We start from the raw sequence: 21,416 nt of genomic DNA, 5'->3' as shown, positions 1-21,416 counted from the left end.
GTTGGGAAGCTTGTTCTGGGGACTTTTAAAGTGATCACCTATAGGCTATTAAAGCCTTGATTTCCTCATCTGGAAAGTGGCATTATGTATGTATGTGGATATGTGTGTATATACATGTGTGTAAAATCAGGAATTAGGAGAGCTCAAAAAAGATAAATGCAAAAGTGTTTTGAAAATAAAGTGTTCTGTTTATAAAGGGGGGGGGGATGGTGATATTGATAAAATATAAATCTACCCAGCTCTCATTTTTTAAAGAACCTTGTGAGAGTAATGTTGGTGGCAAGTATGCTTAGGTTCCAAAGATTAACTCTTAAGGAGAAATTGAAAGCACAGTTATATGTTAGAAATTGTTTTACAGTAAAATTTTAGGTAAAAAACCTTTACTTTTTATCCTAAAGTTTCAAATGAAATTTTACACAGTGATAATCAGCAATTTAAAAATCTTTGAAAGCTGACAAGTAGTACATAACAAAAGAATTTTTTTTTTTTCCTCTTTTGTCTTTTTTCGTGTCCGGCAACGGATTGCAACCCTCAGTGTCGCGCCCATACCGGACTGGGACCGGCAACGGGATCGCAACCCTCAGTGTTGCACCCGCACCTCGCTCAGCCAGTGAGTGGGAACCGGTCTGTATGTGGGATCCGAACCCTCGGCGGGAGCATCGCCGCGCTCCCAAGCGGCGCACTGTAGCAGTGCGCCACCGGGCCGGCCCCAAAAGAATGTTTTAAAAATGTATTTTGTCCCTCTCCTTACAGATGCCTTGTTTTGGGGGGGACCCTGCTGTGCTTTTTCATATAAAATGAATGTTTACCTAGAATTCTTCTACTCTTCCATTAAATATATAAAAACATATTAAAAATGGGAGAAAATTGTTATTGTTGAAACTTGTAGAAGTTGATAACATTTTCTATAGGTCTAAGACTTGATTTACAAACAATGAAGTAGTAGTGGGGAAGGAGGTTTCTTTTAAAAATGTATTGTTTTCTAATTAAAAAAATACACAGTAAAGAAATTTGAAAAAAAAGAGGGGGGGGAGGTAAAATTGTTCGATTTCCTTGTATCAAAGATAACTACTCTTGATTTTTAATAATTTCTTACAGTATTTTTTTTAGGAAAAGTTTTTTTTTTTTGCGAACTACTCTTGATTTTTAATAATTTCTTACAGTATTTTTTTTAGGAAAAGTTTTTTTTTTTTTTTGCAGTTTTTTTTTTTAGCGTACTTGTAATCTTACCAATGTTTATAAGTTTGAATTTTTGTCCTGCTTTTCCATCCTTACATTTACAAGGATGTTTCAAAAAGTTTCTGAAAAAAATGGAATTAAAAGATAATAGGAATCTTTCCATAAACTTTTTGAAGACCCCTTGTATATCTGACAGTGACTAAAAGCTGAGGGTAGATAAGCAGACAGACTTGCACTCAGATACAATCTCTGTCCCTCACTAGCTGTGGGACTTCCATCAAATTTCGTTTCCTTAGCTATAAAATGGGAATGATAGTAGTAGAATCTCATGTGGCGGCTCTTTTGGAAGTAATATACATAAAGCTCTTAGTCAGTAGTAACTGAAGAATGTTTTTAAGTGGTAGGTTGTTAAAAACTCATTAATAATCTTTAATATTCTATCAAATGATGGATGTAATAATGGTTTATTAAACCATCTTTTGGACATTTACATTCTTTATAGCTTTTCACTATTGTAAATATGAATCTTTGCATATAAATTGCTAACCAGTTAGTTTTTTTAGGAAACGTAACTCAAAAAGGAGTTTCAGAGTCAGAGAGTGTGAACAGTTTGTCTTTTTAATCTATTTCTAAATTATTAAGTAGCTGTTCAATTTATATTTCCACCAGCAATGTTTCCTGAGAAAACTGGATTTTTAGATCTTTCTTAATTTAACTTTAAAAAAGTTAAAATTGTATCTAATTGTTTTAATTTGAATTTCTTTAGTATAGTAGTGAAATGAGATATTTGCATATTTGTTTTAAATGTTATTCTTTTCTCTGTTATGAATTGTCTGTGTCTTTTGCTGATTTATTTAGGCCTTAGAGTTTTTCTCAGACATCTTTCTTTTAAATATGTTGGCCTAGTATAAACAATTTTTAATTTCCTATCCTCACTTCAATTTTTTAAGAAAAAATTTTTTGTTAAGCAAATTCTATTTTTTCTGCTGCATTTAAATTTGTAAAATCCTCTCCCACATGGCCCACAGTACCTTATGTATTCAGTTTTGTTCACATAGTTTTCACTCTTCAGGAACAAGTGAGACTTTAGTTTTGTCTACAGTTAGTGTTACATATGATAGCCTATAAATCCCAGCAATTTACCATCAACTAATTTACATTTATATAGAAATGTTATATTTTTCTGATTAAAGTAAATTTAGGCTTATCTTTTTAAAAGTGAACTTACTATGGAGAAATCACTGTCTTGGCAGGTTTATTATGTATATGTACAGGTATTTCTAATACTTACATCAAATGTTTCTTAAAAGAGGTAGTGGGGTTGAAGCCCTTCTTTTTCATTTCTACTATGTTAATGGTATGGAGGGGATTGAGCAATACTCTGGAGCCTAATGTTTGTTTATCATCTGTTGAGGCCTAGAAATTGTGCCATTTTAATACTTTTGCTAACTCTGTGAGGTGAATGTTAATACTGTTTTTAGATACTGTTAATACTGTTAATAGGAGTAGTGGCTATAAAATTGTTTCCAGTGTCATTTAAAATTCTTCCTGGAGTTACTTGTGTGGAAATGATTCCACGAGTCTGTGACATTGTGCTAAGATATAGCAGTCTATAAGACAAAATGCAAGAATATGCCTTCCTAAACTTTCCTCTTCCTCTTTTTAGAATTTTATAGAATCTTCTATCACATTGTTTGAATCTGACGTAGAAAGTGGGAAGTTTATTGACATTACAAATCAGGAAATTTCTGACTTAGAAGAAATTGGCTTTGGCAGTGAAACAAGATCCATTTACGTTAGAAGTGGAGTGTAAGTGGTCCCCTGCTCTAAGAACCTTGAGAGATTCTTTGATATTTAAAATTCTTGGTTGCTTGTTTCTACGTCATCTCTCTTTATTTTTCCCTACTAGATGGGTTGCCTACCAGCAGAAGTTCTTCTGTGGAGAACAATATGTTTTAGAGAAAGGGAAATACAAATGTTTTTTTGACTGGGGAGGATCAAGTAATATAATCATGTCAATACGACCTATCCAACTGGTGAGTGAAGTGTGAAGATAACCAGTGCCAGTGGCATATAATGGTATACAATTGAACGTGTGGAACCAACTTTTTAAAAGTGGAATTGTTAAATTATGAGTGTGTATATAGAGAAAAAATAATCATATGGATTTCTGTAGATCCCAGAAAGCTAGTAGATATTACCATACAGATGAGATGGCTCCGTAATTTGATCAGTTCATTCATTCATCAGCATTTACGTGCTGATCACTGGCAATAAAAGATGAACAAGACTGCCCTGGTAGGTTTCAATCTCTTAGGGGAAAGAGATGTTATGGACAATTAATTATGGTATGATTAGTGAGAAAATGAAGTGTGTAGGCAGTACTGTGGGAGCAGAGGAAGTAAGCTCTCAGTGCCTGGGGATTTGGGGACCTTGCCACAGAAGAGGATGTATTGAGTGATATCAGAAGGATAAAAGCAATTTTTTCCAGGCAGAGAGGGCATTCCACAAAGAGGGAATAATATCCTTATGTGCAAAGTCATGAAGTTGTGAAAGAGTGTGACCAGTTTGGATAATAACAAACACTGCAGAACAGCAGGGCACTCATGAGATAATGGTCAGAAGTTTAGATTCCATCTTTTTAATGGGCACTGGAGCACGTATTTCTTCCAGCTACAATGTTCCTCAAGATGAATTCCTTGTAAACACTAAAATTATAAGAGAATTGAGTAGGTTATTTGAGGGTGATAGCCAGTTCAAGGAATCTAGTAAATTGGTCAGATCATTTAAAAAAGGTTTTTCACTGTGTATTTTCAAAATGTTCAGAAAGACAGCTAACATTATATGATTACAATTTTTAAAATGTTTTAATATATTTTTCAGGAACCACTTGGGATAAATGAGCCTCCACATTTGGTATGTTTAAAAATGTTCTTCAGTTGTAATTGCTAAATTGTTTACTGAAAGAATTTATACCCTTTCTTCCAAATCTTTCTCTTTCCCACAGATAACTTTTGTGTGTCTATAGCAGAGTAGATTGTGTTGTTCTTGGTACCTGTGAGCAGAAGAGCACCCATCATTTTTTTTTTTTTTTTTTTTGTCTTTTTTCGTGACCGGCAACGGATCGCAACCCTCAGTGTCGTGCCCGCACCGGACCGGGACCGGCAACGGGATCGCAACCCTCGGTGTTGCTCCCGCACCTCGCTCAGCCAGTGAGCGGCCGGTCTGTATGTGGGATCCGAACCCTCGGCGCGAGCGCCACCACGCTCCCAAGCGGCACACTGTAGCAGTGCGCCACTGGGCCGGCCCAGAGCACCCATCTTTGTTAGTGGTTGTATTGGCCTGGATTTCTCATAGTTCCTTTATTTTCCCCTGACAGTGTTACAGCTCTGACCACTTTAGGGTCATTTTGAACTCGTGCCACTCTTTCTTTCCTATTGCCCTAAAATTCTTTCTTCAGAGTCACAGTCTTAATCAGCACAGTATATTATACTTTCTCTGGAGCAGTAAACTTAACTATGGAGAAATCACTATCTTGGCAGGTTTATTATGTATGTGTACAACTATTTCTAATACTTATGTCAAATGTTTCTTAAAAGAGCTAGTGGGGTTGAAACCCTTCTTTTTTATTTCTACTGTGTTAATGGTTTAGAGGGGATTGGGCAATACTCTGGAATCTAATGTTTGTTTGTTGTCTGTTGAGGCCTAGAAATTGTTCCATTTTAATACTTCTGCTAACTTGGTGAGATGAGTGTTAATACTGTTTATAGATAAGAAAACCAAGATTCAGAATTTAAGTGCCATATCACACAACTAGAAATAGCAAAATAGACATTTTCTAGTGTATCTGACTCAACTTTACACAACCACATTTTTGGGATTTTTACATCAAAGATAGACATGTCATGATATGAGCAGTACAAATGTAGGTAAAAGGGGATGAGAGACATTGCTTTCTTTTAAATAACAAATTCAGAAAAATTCCTGTGAAAAAGCCAAGTATAGTGACTAATCTTAAATTTTTGGCATTTGCTACCTTTACCTAATGCTACATCTTTTTCTCTGAATGTGTATGTTATTCATATGCATGTCAGGGTTTATGTATTTCAGATCAGCTTAGTTTAACATGTTTCCGTTCACAGTGCTTTCAGTTTTTATGTTCTGATTAGTTCAGGCCTACTGGGAACATTTCCTTTCTGAATATAATTGAGTTGTTGTATTAAGACACACTTCCTGCCAGATCTTTATTTTGAATTTTTGAAAACTCTCACCTGTGGATTTTTAAGGTACTTTTCCACATGAATCAAAGTAGTATGAATGGATAAAAGAGTTAAAGAGGAATAATTTCAAACTGCACATTTTCTGAGTTTTAAGTACAGATAAAAAGTCTCATTCTTTTAAGCTTTGTTTCTCCTCCCTGTTATTTCTTTATGGACTTCCTTGTTTGGGGCACATTGCTCGGAAGGTTTTCTTTGTAGTATTTCTAGTCTAACTTGAAGAGAGAGGAAGCAGCAGTAAACACCCAGTGAAATCAGCCCTGCCTCATTTTTCTGGATATGGCTCAGTTACTGCCTTGTGAAATAAATGTTTCTGACAGATATATGATAGCTGGGCAGCAGTAAACACCCAGTGAAATCAGCCCTGCCTCATTTTTCTGGATATGGCTCAGTTACTGTCTTGTGAAATAAATGTTTCTGACAGATATATGATAGCTGGATATTTGGTAACATACAAACAAACCTTTTTCTTTTAGTATCAAAGCTTTTATTGTTTTCAGTGGACCGAATTTTCAGACATTTTTCTTGTTTATATTTACCTAAACATAAACAAGTGGATCATGGCTGACACACTGGTTTCATTCAGTAATTACAAAGTATTTTCTCCTTCACAATTAGCTATGACAGTCAGATTGGCAATACAGATGCTGCGTTCAGGTGGCATAGGCACTTTTCCTGTCTGAGGAGTAAGGAGGAGGTTACATCTCAGAGTTTAAGTCAGAAAGGGAATTTTTTTTATGCTGGTGATTTTAAGGGGAACCTCAAGCAACCTAATAGGGGAAAAGCCAGAAAATGTGTGTGTGTAGGGATTAGTGTACATCACAAAAATTATCATGATAAAATATTATTGCTGAGATATGTCTTATTTGGGATACTAATAGAACACCACCTTTTATTGAGATTATTTTTCTCCTGAGGCTACAGATCAGTCACTAAGTCTAAATTACTAACTCAAGATACGTAGGGTCGTTATAGACTTCTTCCTCATTAGCAGATAGTATTCTATTTTGTTTTTATTTTTTTTCCCAAGTGAAACAAAAACGAAACAGAATGTTATCATCTTTCTCTTAGCAAGTCCTGACTTATCAGAAATCTCACTAGATTAAATCTTATACAAGTGAACTTAGTTTTCAGGCGATGTTGTAGTCAAGCACCGTTCTCTAGAAATTCTAACCAGTTCCCCACTTTGACCCAACCCAGTACTTTGCATTCCTGTAATCTTTTTCAAGTTTATTTGCAAGTACACTTAAAAGTTTGGATTTCTTAAATATTTAGCCTCTGTTCCATTTTATACATGATTCTAGCCAAGAAAAGCAACTGGATGTTTTCTAATACTGGGTAATTTAGCCTCAATAAATTTTAAAGTGATCGCAGGATCTGTATAGTTGTAGTTACTGGGTTACCTATCTGAGTTGTTTTGTGCATTTATCCTCCATTAATCTGGAAGGGAAACTGACATAGTGATTTATCCACCTAGTTTTTCCCAGACTTAATTTCACCAAGGCACTGTCATTTAATTTGAACAAGAGTAGAAACTACAATTGAAATATTAGTCGTAGTAAGCACAGAGTTGGTTTCTGTATGGCCCATTCTCAAGACATTATTGTGAGAATACTTCAATTCTGAGGCATTTATATGGTGACCAAAATGAGGTGTTACTTTTGTGGGATTGGTCTAATTTTGGGTGAACCATATACTATACATCATTTGGGGGGTAAAAGTAAAATAAAGTCAGATAAGCATTAAACCCAGTTTTTTAAAGTTTGGACAAAGAACATTTAAACCTGTCAAATCAAAAAAGATACTTTATACAGGTTTTGTGTGTGTCTGAATTTTAATTAATTCTGGATATGAAGGCTAAGAGTGAAAACTAGATGTGGCTCCTATATACTCCATCTGAAGTATGCTTAGCTTGCATTGTCAGTAGTCCAGGATTTGACATTTCACAGTGAAATGTTCAAGTGTAAATTTTAAACTCAGCAATATAAAATAAACTAATTCAGGAAACTGAGAATAAAGGTAGTGAACAAGACAGTTGTGGTCTCTGGTCTTGTGTGGCTTTCCCAGTTTGTATTGTGAATTAAGATATATGCATGCAAAAGAAATTTCTCTACATTTTTGGAAATTAAAAGTGATTTGCTTTTTAAGCCTCATGTTTTATAAACCTGTAAGTTAAAAAACAAAAGTCTTGTTTTGGACTTCCTTTTTCTTGCTATCCTCTGTATCTGTCATGTGGCCCGTGACAGAACCTTGCTGGATCACATCTCCCTAAGGCAGAGAGGGAGTCCCTTGATGTTTTCAAGCTCCAAATTCAGTGTGGTTTCACAATAAGAAGTCATGTTGTGCGAGCCACAGTTGTTCAGGGAGGAATTGGTTTTCTCACCTCCCTGGTTTTGTCTGATCTTTGTTATCAGACCAAACAAGGTCAGAGCAGAATGAGATAACCAAGAGACAATTCCTCTAAGAGGACCCTTGGGAAGATGAAGTTCTCGATGACAGCATGAGCTGGAGAAAGGGTGATGCTACAAAAGTTCATTATGATGCATTCTTTGCTACAGTGCAGGCCTGTCAGTGCAGGGTAGACCTGTGTGCTGTGTTATTCCAAGTCTCCAGTGTATTAGGATGTATTTGCAGGGCTCACTATTTTTTTCTTTCCTATTATTGATCCACGGCCACTAGAGTTGCAGATTATCATAGGACTAAAGGACTAAAGTAGTAATGTAGTTGTGTATAACTATAAGCTGTACATTTAAAGTATTCTGATAAGAAAACTGAAGCCTGTAAGCTGAAATACATGACATAGATGCCTGTCTTTCTTTACCATAAATCTTCCACTAATCCCGTCATTATTATCTTCTCTGCCATCTGCTCCGAGGCTCTCACAGGCACTCCCCTGCTCACTTAATGGGCATGCACTCACGTTCTCTTCTCTCTTTTATTAACTGTGGATCAGGAAGACTTGAGGAGAGAGAAAGGGCATACCAGCTATCTGCCACACTAATCCAGGCCTCTTTCCTGTTTAGCACTAAATTGCTTCTTACTTTATACATCTACTCTCACCATAGAGGATAATAATTGTTTGATGTAGTAGACAAGGACCACATTTTAGTGGAGAAGAGATTCTGTTTTATAGATAGAGTTGTTTTCTATGCCTCTGTGCTCACAGTTTTGTACAGGATATGATGAAAATGGTAAATAAAGGGTGAGTTGTTTTCTATGCCTCTGTGCTCACAGTTTTGTACAGGATATGATGAAAATGGTAAATAACATTCCATTGCTGAAAGTGTGTGAGAAAAAGTGAGTTTAAGGAGAATATCCCCCTTACATGAATTCATTGATAATGAATGGATAAAATGTGAGTCTAATTTGTTGCTGAATTTTTTACAGGCACATGAAATTAAGGGTTTTTATTTCCTTTTGATGATGTCAAACTGTTGTTTTCTATTTAATTATTGTCTTGTTGTAGCTCAAAGCATTCAGTAAACCAGGCTTCCAGGGTGAATGTATAGATTTTACAAAGGACATTTCTGATTTGACTTCATTCACGCCATGTTCTTTTAAAGTTCTTCGGGGTTGGTAAGTATACTTGTTGAGTGTTTTCAGCTTTTATTTAATAACTAAATTTAGTTTAAATTTACAGAGATTTGATTTTTTTTTCATATACAGTGAATTTAAAAATTTTTTTTGAGCATTAGTCAACTGCCAATTAACCTGTATTCATTTTGCTGAATTTGTATTTTGAATCATTATGAAATACAGAAAAACAATGCTTATTAGCCAACTTTGGGAGCATTTTAATGATTTTGTTTCTCACTATTAGATTATTTCCTAAATATTTGAATGTTTATATTCTATGTTGACTGTATAGCATAATAGAACGCTATAAGAAACAGCTAGTATTTTTGCCCATGTAAGACATATTACTCCTAAATTCTTTTTTTTTTTTTTTTTTTTTTTTTTTTACCATTTTGTTTGAAGTATTTATTATCCCCATTTCACAGATGAGGAAATCAGATTTATCAGTAAGGTTTCCCAAGATCATACACTGAATGTCAGACTCAGGATTACTTTGGTTTTTTTTTTAACTTTAAATTGTATATTCTTTTAACTGCATCAACATACTGGACCTTTCTCACATAGGTATGAAACTGTATGTGATTCTTAATGCTAACATATATTCTACTTTTTAAAAAATTGTGGTGAAATACACATAACATAAAATTTACCATTTTAACCATTTTTAAGTGGGTGACATCTCTGTGTATCAAATATCTACCTGATGACTCATCAAAGTCTCTTTAATATCAAAGTCTTCAAAATATCTTGAATTTGTCAGTTCTTCTCCCTTCTCTCTTAAGCCATCAGAGACCTGGATCTCCTATTTTTCACTTAAGGAACTTCAGTCTCCAGATTACTCCCTGCCCCAGTGTCATCTTATTTTCAGGGTTTACCACAGACCAACCATAGCCCAATTATTGGTCCCAAAATCCAGTGTAATATTTTTACAAATCTGTTGTAATTCTCACAGTCATTCCCTAGTACCAGTCAGATGAAGTTCACAACCATAGCCCAATTATTGGTCCCAAAATCCAGTGTAATATTTTTACAAATCTGTTGTAATTCCCACAGTCATTCCCTAGTACCAGTCAGATGAAGTTCACACTTCTTCAGGCTTTACTACCAGCTAGCCTCATTTTCCCAATCCATTCACCATTCTAGTCTTATGCTGTCCCCTGTACTCTCCTCTTCCAACATATACACAGCCATTTGTTTTCCTCCTTCCTCTTTATCCCAAGGGTTGGCAAAAATTTTCTGTAAAGGGCCAGCAGTAAATATTATCGACTATGTGGGTGCTACATGTTCTGTCGCAGCTACTTAGCACTGTCATTGTAGCACAAAGGCAGCCATAGACAATACATAAATGAATAGGCACAGCTGTATCTCAGTGAAACTTTATTTATGGACATTGAAATTTGAGTTGTATGTACTATCTCCATGTTATGAAGTAGTTTAAAAAAATTTTTTAAACCATTTAAAAAATGTAAAAACCTGTCTTAGCTTGTAGTCTGAATGGAAACAGGCAGAGGAGCGGTTTGGGCCTGCAGGCTAGCATTTGCTAATCCTGCTCTCTACCAAAGGGTGTCGGTCTCTGGTAAATCTGACCAACAGATATTATTTGTTTGGCCTACATGCTATATTAAAAAATATTTCCTATTGATTCTTAAGTTTAGATTATATTTCAGAAGAACCTGTTTCCCACCTTCTCCTTAAAAATCAGATTTGAAGAATTCGGGAAAGTTTGCCTTTGGCAGTAATGAGCTGATACTGAATAGATGGCATGTGTGCTCCCCAGTGTGCCATGGTCACTACCATTCCCAATTTTTTTCACTGATCATTTGCCTTATCTGTCTTGTCTGCTGCAGATGTGCAAGTTTGGGAACCCTGCTTAATACTACCCTGAACATATCCTTTAAGATTCGGTCCATCCCATTCCCTCAGTTGACCTTGATTAACCCTAATTCAAGCATTCCTTTCCCTTTCATGTTTCCTATAGCTCTTCTGCTTTGAATCTCTCTGTATTTGTTACTCTTTTTATACTTACTTCTAAAAAGAATATTAGAGTTTTGCAGTATTAAAACACATAAAACGGCACTATAAGTTAAATAGTTTATTTGCAACTCTTTAGTAAGAATATGTACTAAGGATCTGAGATAATTTTGTTACTCTTATTTGGCTCTCAGTTTCTTCTCTGATAAGATAAGAGAAAATATTTTGCAAGATGTATTTTTGTTTGCTAATAAACAGAAGCATTGAAGTGTTTCTGGAGGAAAGTTTTTTTCCTGACACTGAGGTCTAGGACAAATTAGTCACACATGTCTCTTCATGTAGGAAATATACAACTACAGTTTAATAAAAGGATACAAGAACCATGACAATTATGTAAGTACCTGGAATGCTTGAGAGACCTGGATTTGAGCCCAGTTCCACCACTTCCTAGCTGTGTAACCTTAGGCAAAATTTGGTCATGTCTCTGAACCTTAGCTTCCTCATCTGTAAAGGAAGGATAATAATAGTACCTACCTCAAAGGATTCTTATAAGGACTAAATAAAATAATGCACATGAAGGGCTTAGCTCCATGCCTGGCAAATTAAAAACCTATGATGAATGTTGGCTGTAAAATGCTGATTACACAGAAGATGTGACAGTAAATTATAATGTCACAGAGTATTTCTATGGTTATCTGAAGTTAACCTGCTCTAGCTTGAGTACAGTCCTGGTGATCTTAAAATATAGGGCTAGAACTTAAGCACACGCAAACTAAATTAGTAATGGCCAATTCTTTTCTCCCTCGGGCTCCTTCTTTTCAAAAGTACGCATTTTAACCAAACTTTTGACAAGTGTTATATTGAAGATAACTCAACTATTGAAGATTCTAAAGGATTTGCTTCTTTTTTCACACGCAAACTAAATTAGTAATGGCCAATTCTTTTCTCCCTCGGGCTCCTTCTTTTCAAAAATACGCATTTTAACCAAACTTTTGACAAGTGTTATATTGAAGATAACTCAACTATTGAAGATTCTAAAGGATTTGCTTCTTTTTAAAAATTTCCTTTAGCTATCAGATGTGCAGGTAACAGATTTTATATGCTCTTGTGTGATTTTAGAAGTTGAGCTTCTATACTCACCTATACTGAATACAAGCTCATTACTAAATAAGGATACAGAAAAATTTTTGTTTTCCTCAAAAGTAACTTCTAATCTGTTCACGTACTTAATAATCACCATAATTTGATCCCATGGTTTTGTACTTGAAGGAAGTAAATGAAAAGAAGGAGGTATGTTTCTAACTCAGAATTATTGAGGACACAGTAAAATAATACATGTAAAGTACCTAGACTAATGCCTGGCACATGGTAAGCAGTCCATAAATGATAGTGGTAGCTGTTTTTTTAGCTGGTGCTAGTCAGCACCACGACTTTCTGTCCTACCCCAGCCCCAGTTCCCACAGCACGATGATGAGCCTACACTGCCAACTGAATTGCAATTTGACTGAGTGTCTTACTGCTTGTTTTTAGCTGGCTGCTGTATTACCAGGAGGACATTTTTTATAATCAGTGTGTATTAGAAGAAGGCCTTTATGCTGACCTTACTTCCTGTGGCTGCCCAACATCTAGAGTCAAATCCCTCAAGCCCATTGACTATGTAAGTACTTTGCTGAGTGCATATTTATGAGAATCTTTTTCTTGTTCAGTTTAATTACCACAGGTGATAATATAAAATTGAAAGAAATGATGCAATGGAAAATATCAAAATATCAAAAATATTAATAGTTTACTTGTTGTTTGTAAAATTGAGATTCACTCATGAAATGCAACCCAAATTTAAGATTGATATTTGCCTTTTTTTTTTTAAAGCAAGAATGCAAAACTCAAAAACTAAATTAATGTAGGCCGGGGCTTAAATTGTAGTCTGATACTTTAACTAGTTTGGGTGACATTAGCAAAGTTACTCAGTTTCCTCATCTATAAAAAATAATAGTACTTTATAAGGCCACTGGGATATTAAATGAGATGATACTTGTAAAATGCCCAGCACGTAGTGAGAACTCAGTCAATGTTAGCAATTAGTACCATGGTTGTTATTTGTTACAGCTGCTTAAATATAAAAATAACCTGCCCACCTTATTTTTCTATTAGATAAGTCACACACCAATTTGTCTGCTACTCAGGTTTATAATGTGACTTTAAGGCATGGATGACCACTGGTATTGTTTCCAAACCTTGTTTTGAGGAACCAGGGCTTTTCTGCCTGGTGTGTGCAGAATTATCTGGGTCAGCTTGGCGCCTCACGTTTAGAGTTAAGTAAGTTCTTTCCAACAAATTTATTCAGAATTTTAAATGTGAGAAAAATAGGATCACTACCTTGGGTCATCAGTTTTGGGCTCCTGGTCGATAAGGTCTATGTGCAAGAATTGGTGAGGATTTGGGATATTTTCAAGCTGTCTAGTTATGATGATTCCCTAGGGACATGTTTGGTCAAAACTTGAGATTTACATAGCTTGATTGGAAGCTCCACATAATAGTAGGAGTGACTCAGACCTTTTGGCCAGAGCTGACTCCAAGGGTAATGGACATACTCGGGATCTTTGATCTCAGTCTAAGCAATGTGGTCCTATTTCACAAGGCATTCCTGGATAGAGTATTCCTGGTATGAGGCTAAGAATAGAGTCTTGGCTGTGGATCGAGAGTAAAAATAGAGTTCTTGGTCTCTCGCAGTGGTCCTGTAGATACCTACTTGGAAAGATTAAGTTGCTGCTGATGCTTCCTTTCTGCTGGAGGAACACTGGTTTTAAAAAAGAATATAGTCTGGTCAGTCTCTGCATGTTGCAGGTTTTGATAATATCGAAAACGGCATAGGAAAGTAATCCACATTTACTGGGAAAGGAATTTTTTCTTAGTAATTTTTAGTGGTCAAATAACAGACATACTTATTTTGTGTTAACTCTAAAATCAAAAGATATAAATCTGAATATGAAAATACCATCTTTAAAGAATTTCGCAGGTCTCTTAATTCAGTGAACTAAACCAACTAAATTTCTAAGGAGGACATTTTAGAAACAGGGTCAGAATTAATGAGTATTACTATTTTTCTTTGAAGAGTTAACAATTCTTTTATATTCATGAAGTGGAAAATGAGAGATTAAAATTGGGTGTGAAGGGCCGGCCCGGTGGCGCACTGGAGAGTGCGCCGCTTGGGAGCGTGGCGGCGCTCCCGCCGAGGGTTCGGATCCCATGTGGTGACCGGTTCCCGCTCACTGGATGAGCGAGGTGCGGGCGCGACACCGAGGGTTGCGATCCCGTTACCAGCCAGTAAAAAAGACAAAAAGGAAAAAAAAAAAAAATTGGGTGTGAAAATATGCGAAGAGAAAGAGATGTTTTTCTGTAAGTTGTCATGTGCAGTTAGTTGCATGTCCCTGGTTTTGGTCCTGTGGAATCCAGCCAGCGTGAAGGTGCCTGTTGGGAAAGACTTTGAAGGCTTTTCACTCCAAAAACCAGTTAAGGGGTATATTCAGTTTATGTAAGGGCAGCGCATTTACATAATGCCTTTCCTTAATGCCTTTTCATGCTACATTTTAAATCTTTGAAAAGTCTTTGTTGAAGACATATTTGGGCAGAAGGTTTGGTGTTGAAATAAAAGGAGTATGAGGTAATGTTGGGCATCCCAGCAAGATTTGTGAATTGACCATAAAGAGGCCTCAACAGGTAGCATTACCTTGGTGAAGCCAACCACGCTTCACTCTGGAGGCCCAAAGCCCTGAACTGATCAGACCTACAGGGACTGATATGTAACCAGAAGATCAATTTAGTAATTGGTACTAAGTGGGATCTAGTGACTGGAATGCTTGAGAATTTTGTCTTGGACTTTTTTTTTTTTTTTCCTTTTTGTCTTTTTTCGTGTCCGGCAACGGATCGCAACCCTCAGTGTCGCGCCTGTACTGGACCAGGACCGGCAACGGAATTGCAACCCTCGGTGTCGCGCCCGCACCTCGCTCAGCCAGTGAGCGGGAACCGGTCTGTATGTGGGATCCGAACCCTTGGCGGGAGCGCCACCGCGCTCCCAAGCGGCACACTGTAGCAGTGCGCCACCTGGCCGGCCCTGTCTTGGACTTTTTTTATGTCTCTGGAAGAACATGGGAAACTGAATTAGTCATCAGAAGGTTATTTATTACACATAAGATTTGGGTAAAATAGGCTAGATATGTGAAGATTAGTTTACCTAGGCTAACATTCCCCAGAGAAGAGATTCCTTCTACTCTCCACGTCCTAGTAGCTCACATAAATTTGCATAATCATCTAGGAGAGGAGGCAAATCAAACAAAATTTTATTTAATTTTCTGTATTATTTGTTGTTGTTTATTTTTTTATTTTAATTTTTTTTCCTTTTTGTCTTTTTTTGTGTCCGGCAACGGATCGCAACCCTGTGTCGCGCCTGTACCGGACCAGGACCGGCAATGGAATTGCAACCCTCGGTGTCGCGCCCGCACCTCGCTCAGCCAGTGAGCGGGAACCGGTCTGTATGTGGGATCCGAACCCTTGGCGGGAGCGCCACCGCGCTCCCAAGCGGCACACTGTAGCAGTGCGCCACCTGGCCGGCCCTGTCTTGGACTTTTTTTATGTCTCTGGAAGAACATGGGAAACTGAATTAGTCATCAGAAGGTTATTTATTACACATAAGATTTGGGTAAAATAAGCTAGATATGTGAAGATTAGTTTACCTAGGCTAACATTCCCCAGAGAAGAGATTCCTTCTACTCTCCACGTCCTAGTAGCTCACATCTGAAAGAGCAACAAGATGACAAAAAGACCAAAAATGATGATTTGGGCATGAATGTAGGGTTCTATGAATGAAAAACACAACTCATTAGTGATTTTAGAGAAGAAAATTTAAAGGTATTCTATTACTTTGATCAAAGAAAAAAGATTTAAGGTGGCTGAATTTTTTTATATAGTATTGCTAATGCTGAACAATGACAGCATTGCTGAATATATTTATTCAACCTAAAATATCGAGCACCTACTATGTAACAAATATTGTGCTAAGTACTGAATACAAATAACAAAAAGAATTAGTGAGATTTGTGTCATTAAATCCAAGTGTCATCTTCTTCCTGGCCCTCATGTTTAGATGGTTCCCAGAGATCCATTCTTGGCCTTTTCTCTCTTGTAGTTGGAAATTTCCATTATCATAACTTTAGCTTTCACCTCCATCAAGGTAGATAATTCCCAAATCTTTAGAATAAATAGTAGTCTATTAGTCCCCAAGCTCCATTCCCAGATTCCAAGTATGTCTTCATCAATATGTTCTGCACCCCATTTTCCTTCTTAGACTTGTTTTTTTGTCCTTCATATTTGGATTTATTCTTTTTTTTTAATTCTAATTTTTTTCATTGTAAATGTTTATGGAATACAGTTTGTTTAAATACATGCATACATAATATAATATAATCAGACTAGTTAGCATATCTGTCACCTAGACATTTATTGTTTCTTTGTGGTTATAATGTTCAAGATCCTCTTTCTGGCTATCTTAAATATGTGATAAAATATTATTAGCTGTAGTCACCCGAGGGCACCAGAGCTTATTCTTCCAATCTAACTGTAACTTTGTAATTTTTTTTTTCCCCCTTTTTGTCTTTTTTCGCGTCCGGCAACGGATCGCAACCCTCAGTGTCGCGCCCGTACCGGACTGGGACCGGCGACGGGATCGCAACCCTCGGCGTCACGCTCGCACCTCGCTCAGCCAGTGAGCGGGAACTGGTCTGTATGTGGGATCCGAACCCTCGGCAGGAGCGCTGCCGCGCTTCCAAGCGGTGCACTGTAGCAGTGCGCCACCGGGCCGGCCCGTAACTTTGTAATTTTTTACAAAGTTTTCTTCCACTGTCACCCCTCCCCATCTCCTGCCCTTTCCCTGCCTCTGGTAATCACTATTCTGCTCTTTATTTCTCTCTTTTTAATTTGTTTTTCTTTATTGACCCATAATAATTACATATATTTGTAGAATACAGTATGATATTGTGGTACATTCATATTGTGTACAGTAATCATATTGGGGTGTTTACTATGTCCATCACCTCAAACATTTGTCACTTCTTTGTGTTAGGAACATTCAACATCATCTTGACTAGCTATTCAAAGATACGCAGTACTTTGATATTAACGATAATCTCCCTATATTACTATGGAATCCCAGATCTCATTCTTCCTATCTGTCTGGTATTTTGTATTCACTGACCGCCCTCTTCCCATCACCTTTTCCCCTTCCCCTCACTAGTCTCTAGTAACCACTATTCTACTCTCTACTTCTATGAGAATAACTTTTTTAGCTTCCATGTATGAGTGAGAACGTGGTATTTCTGTCTTGGTGCCTGGCTTATTTTACTTAACATAAATTTCTCCAAAGTTATCCATATTGTTGCAAATGCAAATGGCAGAATTCCATGCTTTTTTATGGCTGAGTAGTATTTCATCGTGTGCATATATACCACATTCTCTTTATCCAGTCATCCATGGAAGGATATTTAGGTTGATTCCAACTCTTGGCTGTTGCGAATAGAGCCAAAATAAACAGACTTAAACAGACTTTTTTTTTTTACTTCCCCATTTCTGTTGAAAGGCATTATTATTGCCTCCATCATCTCGTCTTACAACCTGCCTTTATTTATTTATTTATTTTTGGTCCTTTTTTGAGACTGGCCACACTGCACTCAGCCAGTGAGCGCTGTGAGCTAACCGGTCATCCCTATATAGGATCCGAACCCACGGCGGGAGCGCTCCTGTGCTCCCAGCGCCGCACTATCCCAAGTGCGCCATGGGCTCGGCCCATGTCTTCATTTTTGATTCTCCCTATTTCGTGATTTCCAACAACCAATTAGCAACTAAGTGTTAGCATTTTTTTTTTAATGTGATATTTTCATTTATTTTTGTTTTGTGTATCTTTTAAAAAATTTTATATTTATTTTTGGGGGGCACAGTGTGTTGTTTAAATACATGCATATACTGCACAATGAATCACTTAGGGTAAATAGCATAGTTTTGTACCTGTTAGTCCATCCCTTCTCCTTCCCCCTTCCTCCTTCCCTCCCAGCATGTTAGCTCTTCTGCCACTGTAATGTGTCGTAAGTTTTTCTTTTCATCTCCTTTCCATTGCCATGACCAAGTTCAGATCCTCATTCTGTCTTTCCCAAACTATTGTGATGGCCATTGAACTGATTTTCTTCCCTTGGCCTCTTTCTTCTTCAAGTCATCTTATGTGCATCTTTGAGCATGTAACCTTCCGATAAATTTCAGACTCTAAGATTAGGTCTAATCTACTTCTCCAGGATTATTGCTTAGTCTTCTTCATGTCTCCTGTTCACAAAGCTACCTATCTCAATATCTTCCTCTAACTTTCTCTATTTTGTGTTACTTCTTTGGAAACATAGAATGCACTTCTTTCCAATGTCTAAATCCTTTAAGGACCCCAAATCTAAGAAGTCTTCAGTCAGCCTTATTTCTTGAAGTCATTTTTATCTGCCCTAAATATTCTTTCTTTGCATCTCAAGATGCTTTTCACTTTCTACATTTTATCACACCTTATGTACCTGTAAAGTCATTGAGGGCAAGAGCTATGTTTATTGTAGCTTTGAATTCTGTCACCGCTATGTTCTATCTACTTAGCACTGTCCATAAAGATATAAAGAACTCATGTAATATGTAGACTAAATAAGCTTATTCACTCATGCCTAAAAATATACAGGCAGTACTTTAATATAAAGTTTATTCTTCTACTTTAGCTCATTCCATAGAAGGGTTGTACTTTGGACTTACCCTGGGCTTGTGTCTTGTAATGTTGTAGTAGTAGTTTTGTAAGTTATAGCTGCCACCCATTGGTGACTGGATATTGAAAGAATAATGGGCACACATGGGTGGAGCAAGATACATGAGCAACTGCTGATTGGTCTAAGGAGGGCGGTAACTGCAAGTTTCAGACTACCATGTGTGACATTTAAGCATTACCCTAGTAGTGTGTGGAGTAACACACTTTTACTGCATTTCCATAGGAGCAGCCATCTGCTCATTGCTTCTCTACTGTCTCCATGGTGGCTTGGCATGGAAGTTTGGCCTTCTTTGAAGTAATAATCCACTCCTGGCAGCTATAAGTAGGCAAAACCAAAGAAACATTATAACAAAAGGCTATAGAAAAACTTCAAATGAAATTATGATGTGATGACATAAATGATCTTAAGAGGTAGAATAAGAATTGGCAAGACAGCGATTTCATTTGGTGAAATGGTACTGAATAAGAGTCTCAGCTACAAATCGAGGAACACTGTCAGTCCAGCTTCAGAATGGAAGGAAGCAACGAATTTATAAAGTGTAGAAGAATTTGGTTACCATTAAATTTTTTAGCTGAACACATATATATAGAAATAGCATTAACTGTTGTGTACATTTTGAAAATGAAAACCAATGAAAACCCACAGTAAATATCACACTTCCTAGTGAGATTTTGAAGCAGTTCCCATTAAGTTCAGGCAGAAGACAAAGGTCTCTACTATCACAACGTTTATTCAATAGTATTGTGGATTCCTAGTCAGTTTAATAAGATTAAAACAAACAAAAAAATGTATAAAGGAAGAAATAAAACTGTCAAAAGCATCTACAGATAAATTATTACCGTTCATGTTAATTTTTTTCAAAGTTTTTTGATAAAAGATAAATAGCAATTAAACTGTAGGGTACTTAGGAATAAATCTAATACAAGAAGGTAAGTTTTTTCTGAGGAACATTATAAAAACTTTATTGAGAGATATAAAAGTTTATATAGATGAAAAGATTCATACAATTTCAAACAAAATGTTTAGAGTCCTTGGTCTGTTTGGGGATGGGGTTGACAAGCTTATCCTAAACTTAATTTAGAAAAGATAGGGGTTCAGAATAGCCAAGATAATTTTTAAGAACAGCAGGGAGGATCACTTATCCTACCAATGTATACTGCATCACACAGCAATAATAAGGTAGTGGGCTTTGGTGCAAGGAGAGAAGAAAATATAGGAAACTATCCTAATGATATAGGTATAAGAGAATTTTTTTTTTAAAAAAAAAACAAAAGGCACAAGTCATTTAAAAAAAGCATATTTCCTATTGCTGCTGTAACACATTATTTCAAACTTAGTAGCTTAAGACTACAGAAGTTTGCTGTCTTTCAGTTCTGGAGGTCAGAAGTCTGAAATGGGTCGTATTGGGTTAAAATTAATGTGCTGGTGGGACTGAGTTCATTCTGCGAAGTTCGAGGAGAGAGTCCATTTCCGTACCCTTTTCAGCTACTTCACCTTGACTCATGGTCCTCTTCCATCTCCAAAGAGTATCACTCCAACCTCTGCTCTTTATCCTCTCTCTCTGACCTCCCTGCCTTCCTCTTATAGGGACCCTTGTGGCTATATCAGGTTTACTTGAATAATCTAGACTAATATCCCCATCTCAAGATCCTTAATTCTTAATCATGTCTGTAATGTCCCTTTTACCATGTCAGGTAACATATTAACAGGCTCCAATAATTAGGATGTGGAAATTTTTTTGAGTTGGGGGTGGGGCAGGTATTAATTATTCAGCCTGCTACAGCAAGCCACAGAATATATTTGCAGCCAATTATGCAAAGGTTTAATGTACAGAATATAAGAACAGCTTTTTCAAACCAACCGAGAAAAACCCATTTCAAAAATTGTCAAATATAAATAGGTAGCTCATGAAAGGGAAAAATGGCTAAGGACATACAAGGTGTTAAATCTCACTTAGTGATCAGGGAAATACAAATTAAAACAGTAATGAGATAACATTACCTTACTTTAGATACAACCATTAAAAAATTTGACAATATTAAGGTTTGGTTTAGGGGAAGAGAAGCGGGATAAATCATATACGGCTAGTGGAAGAAGCGTCAATTACAATGGGAAAAATTAGGATGTCTGTTGCAGCACTGATCGATGAAACTATAGTGCATTTACATAAGAGAATGAAATATGGTAGTAACAATGAATGAAAAGCTACATGAAGGAACAGTCAAATTTCAAACACAATAGGCAAGAAAAGCAGGTTGCTAAAGGGTGTTTCAGTACGATACATTTCTGTAATTTTGAAAAAGAAAGGACATGTAACTGTTCATGGAAAATCATGAACTAGAAGCATTCACAACAACTTCAGCATAGTGGCTACCTCTAGAGAAGGAGGAATTTAAAGTCAGTTTCACTTGTTTTATTTATTTAGAAAATTTATTACAAGTATAGTAAAATTAAAATGTAATACTTCTGGGTGTTGAGCACATAGTCATCTACTATGTTATTTATTCTTTTTGAAATGTACTATATATATATATATATATATATATATTTTTTTTTTTTTTTGTCTTTTTCCGTGTCCGGC

The 21,416-nt window shown here is 36.5% G+C and overlaps 1 protein-coding gene across 1 annotated transcript in view; it reads left to right on the top strand.

Annotated features, from left to right (window-relative positions):
* The window catches only part of CRYBG3 (beta-gamma crystallin domain containing 3), a gene marked incomplete at its 5' end in the record, with an annotated part of 87,057 nt that overhangs the window by 45,231 nt on the left and 20,410 nt on the right, over positions 1-21,416 (top strand). Inside the window, 5 exons of the mRNA XM_008583798.1 lie at positions 2,846-2,988; positions 3,089-3,215; positions 4,063-4,095; positions 8,923-9,032; positions 12,534-12,660. Coding sequence (XP_008582020.1) covers positions 2,846-2,988; positions 3,089-3,215; positions 4,063-4,095; positions 8,923-9,032; positions 12,534-12,660 — 540 coding nt within the window. The remainder of the gene's footprint in view (positions 1-2,845; positions 2,989-3,088; positions 3,216-4,062; positions 4,096-8,922; positions 9,033-12,533; positions 12,661-21,416) is intronic.

The sequence above is a fragment of the Galeopterus variegatus genome, unplaced genomic scaffold (assembly GCF_000696425.1).
Source record: "Galeopterus variegatus unplaced genomic scaffold, G_variegatus-3.0.2 Scaffold3044, whole genome shotgun sequence".
Lineage (NCBI taxonomy): Eukaryota > Metazoa > Chordata > Mammalia > Dermoptera > Cynocephalidae > Galeopterus > Galeopterus variegatus.
The sequence above is the reverse complement of the archived record's forward strand: the minus strand, read 5'-3'. Positions and strand labels throughout refer to the sequence as shown.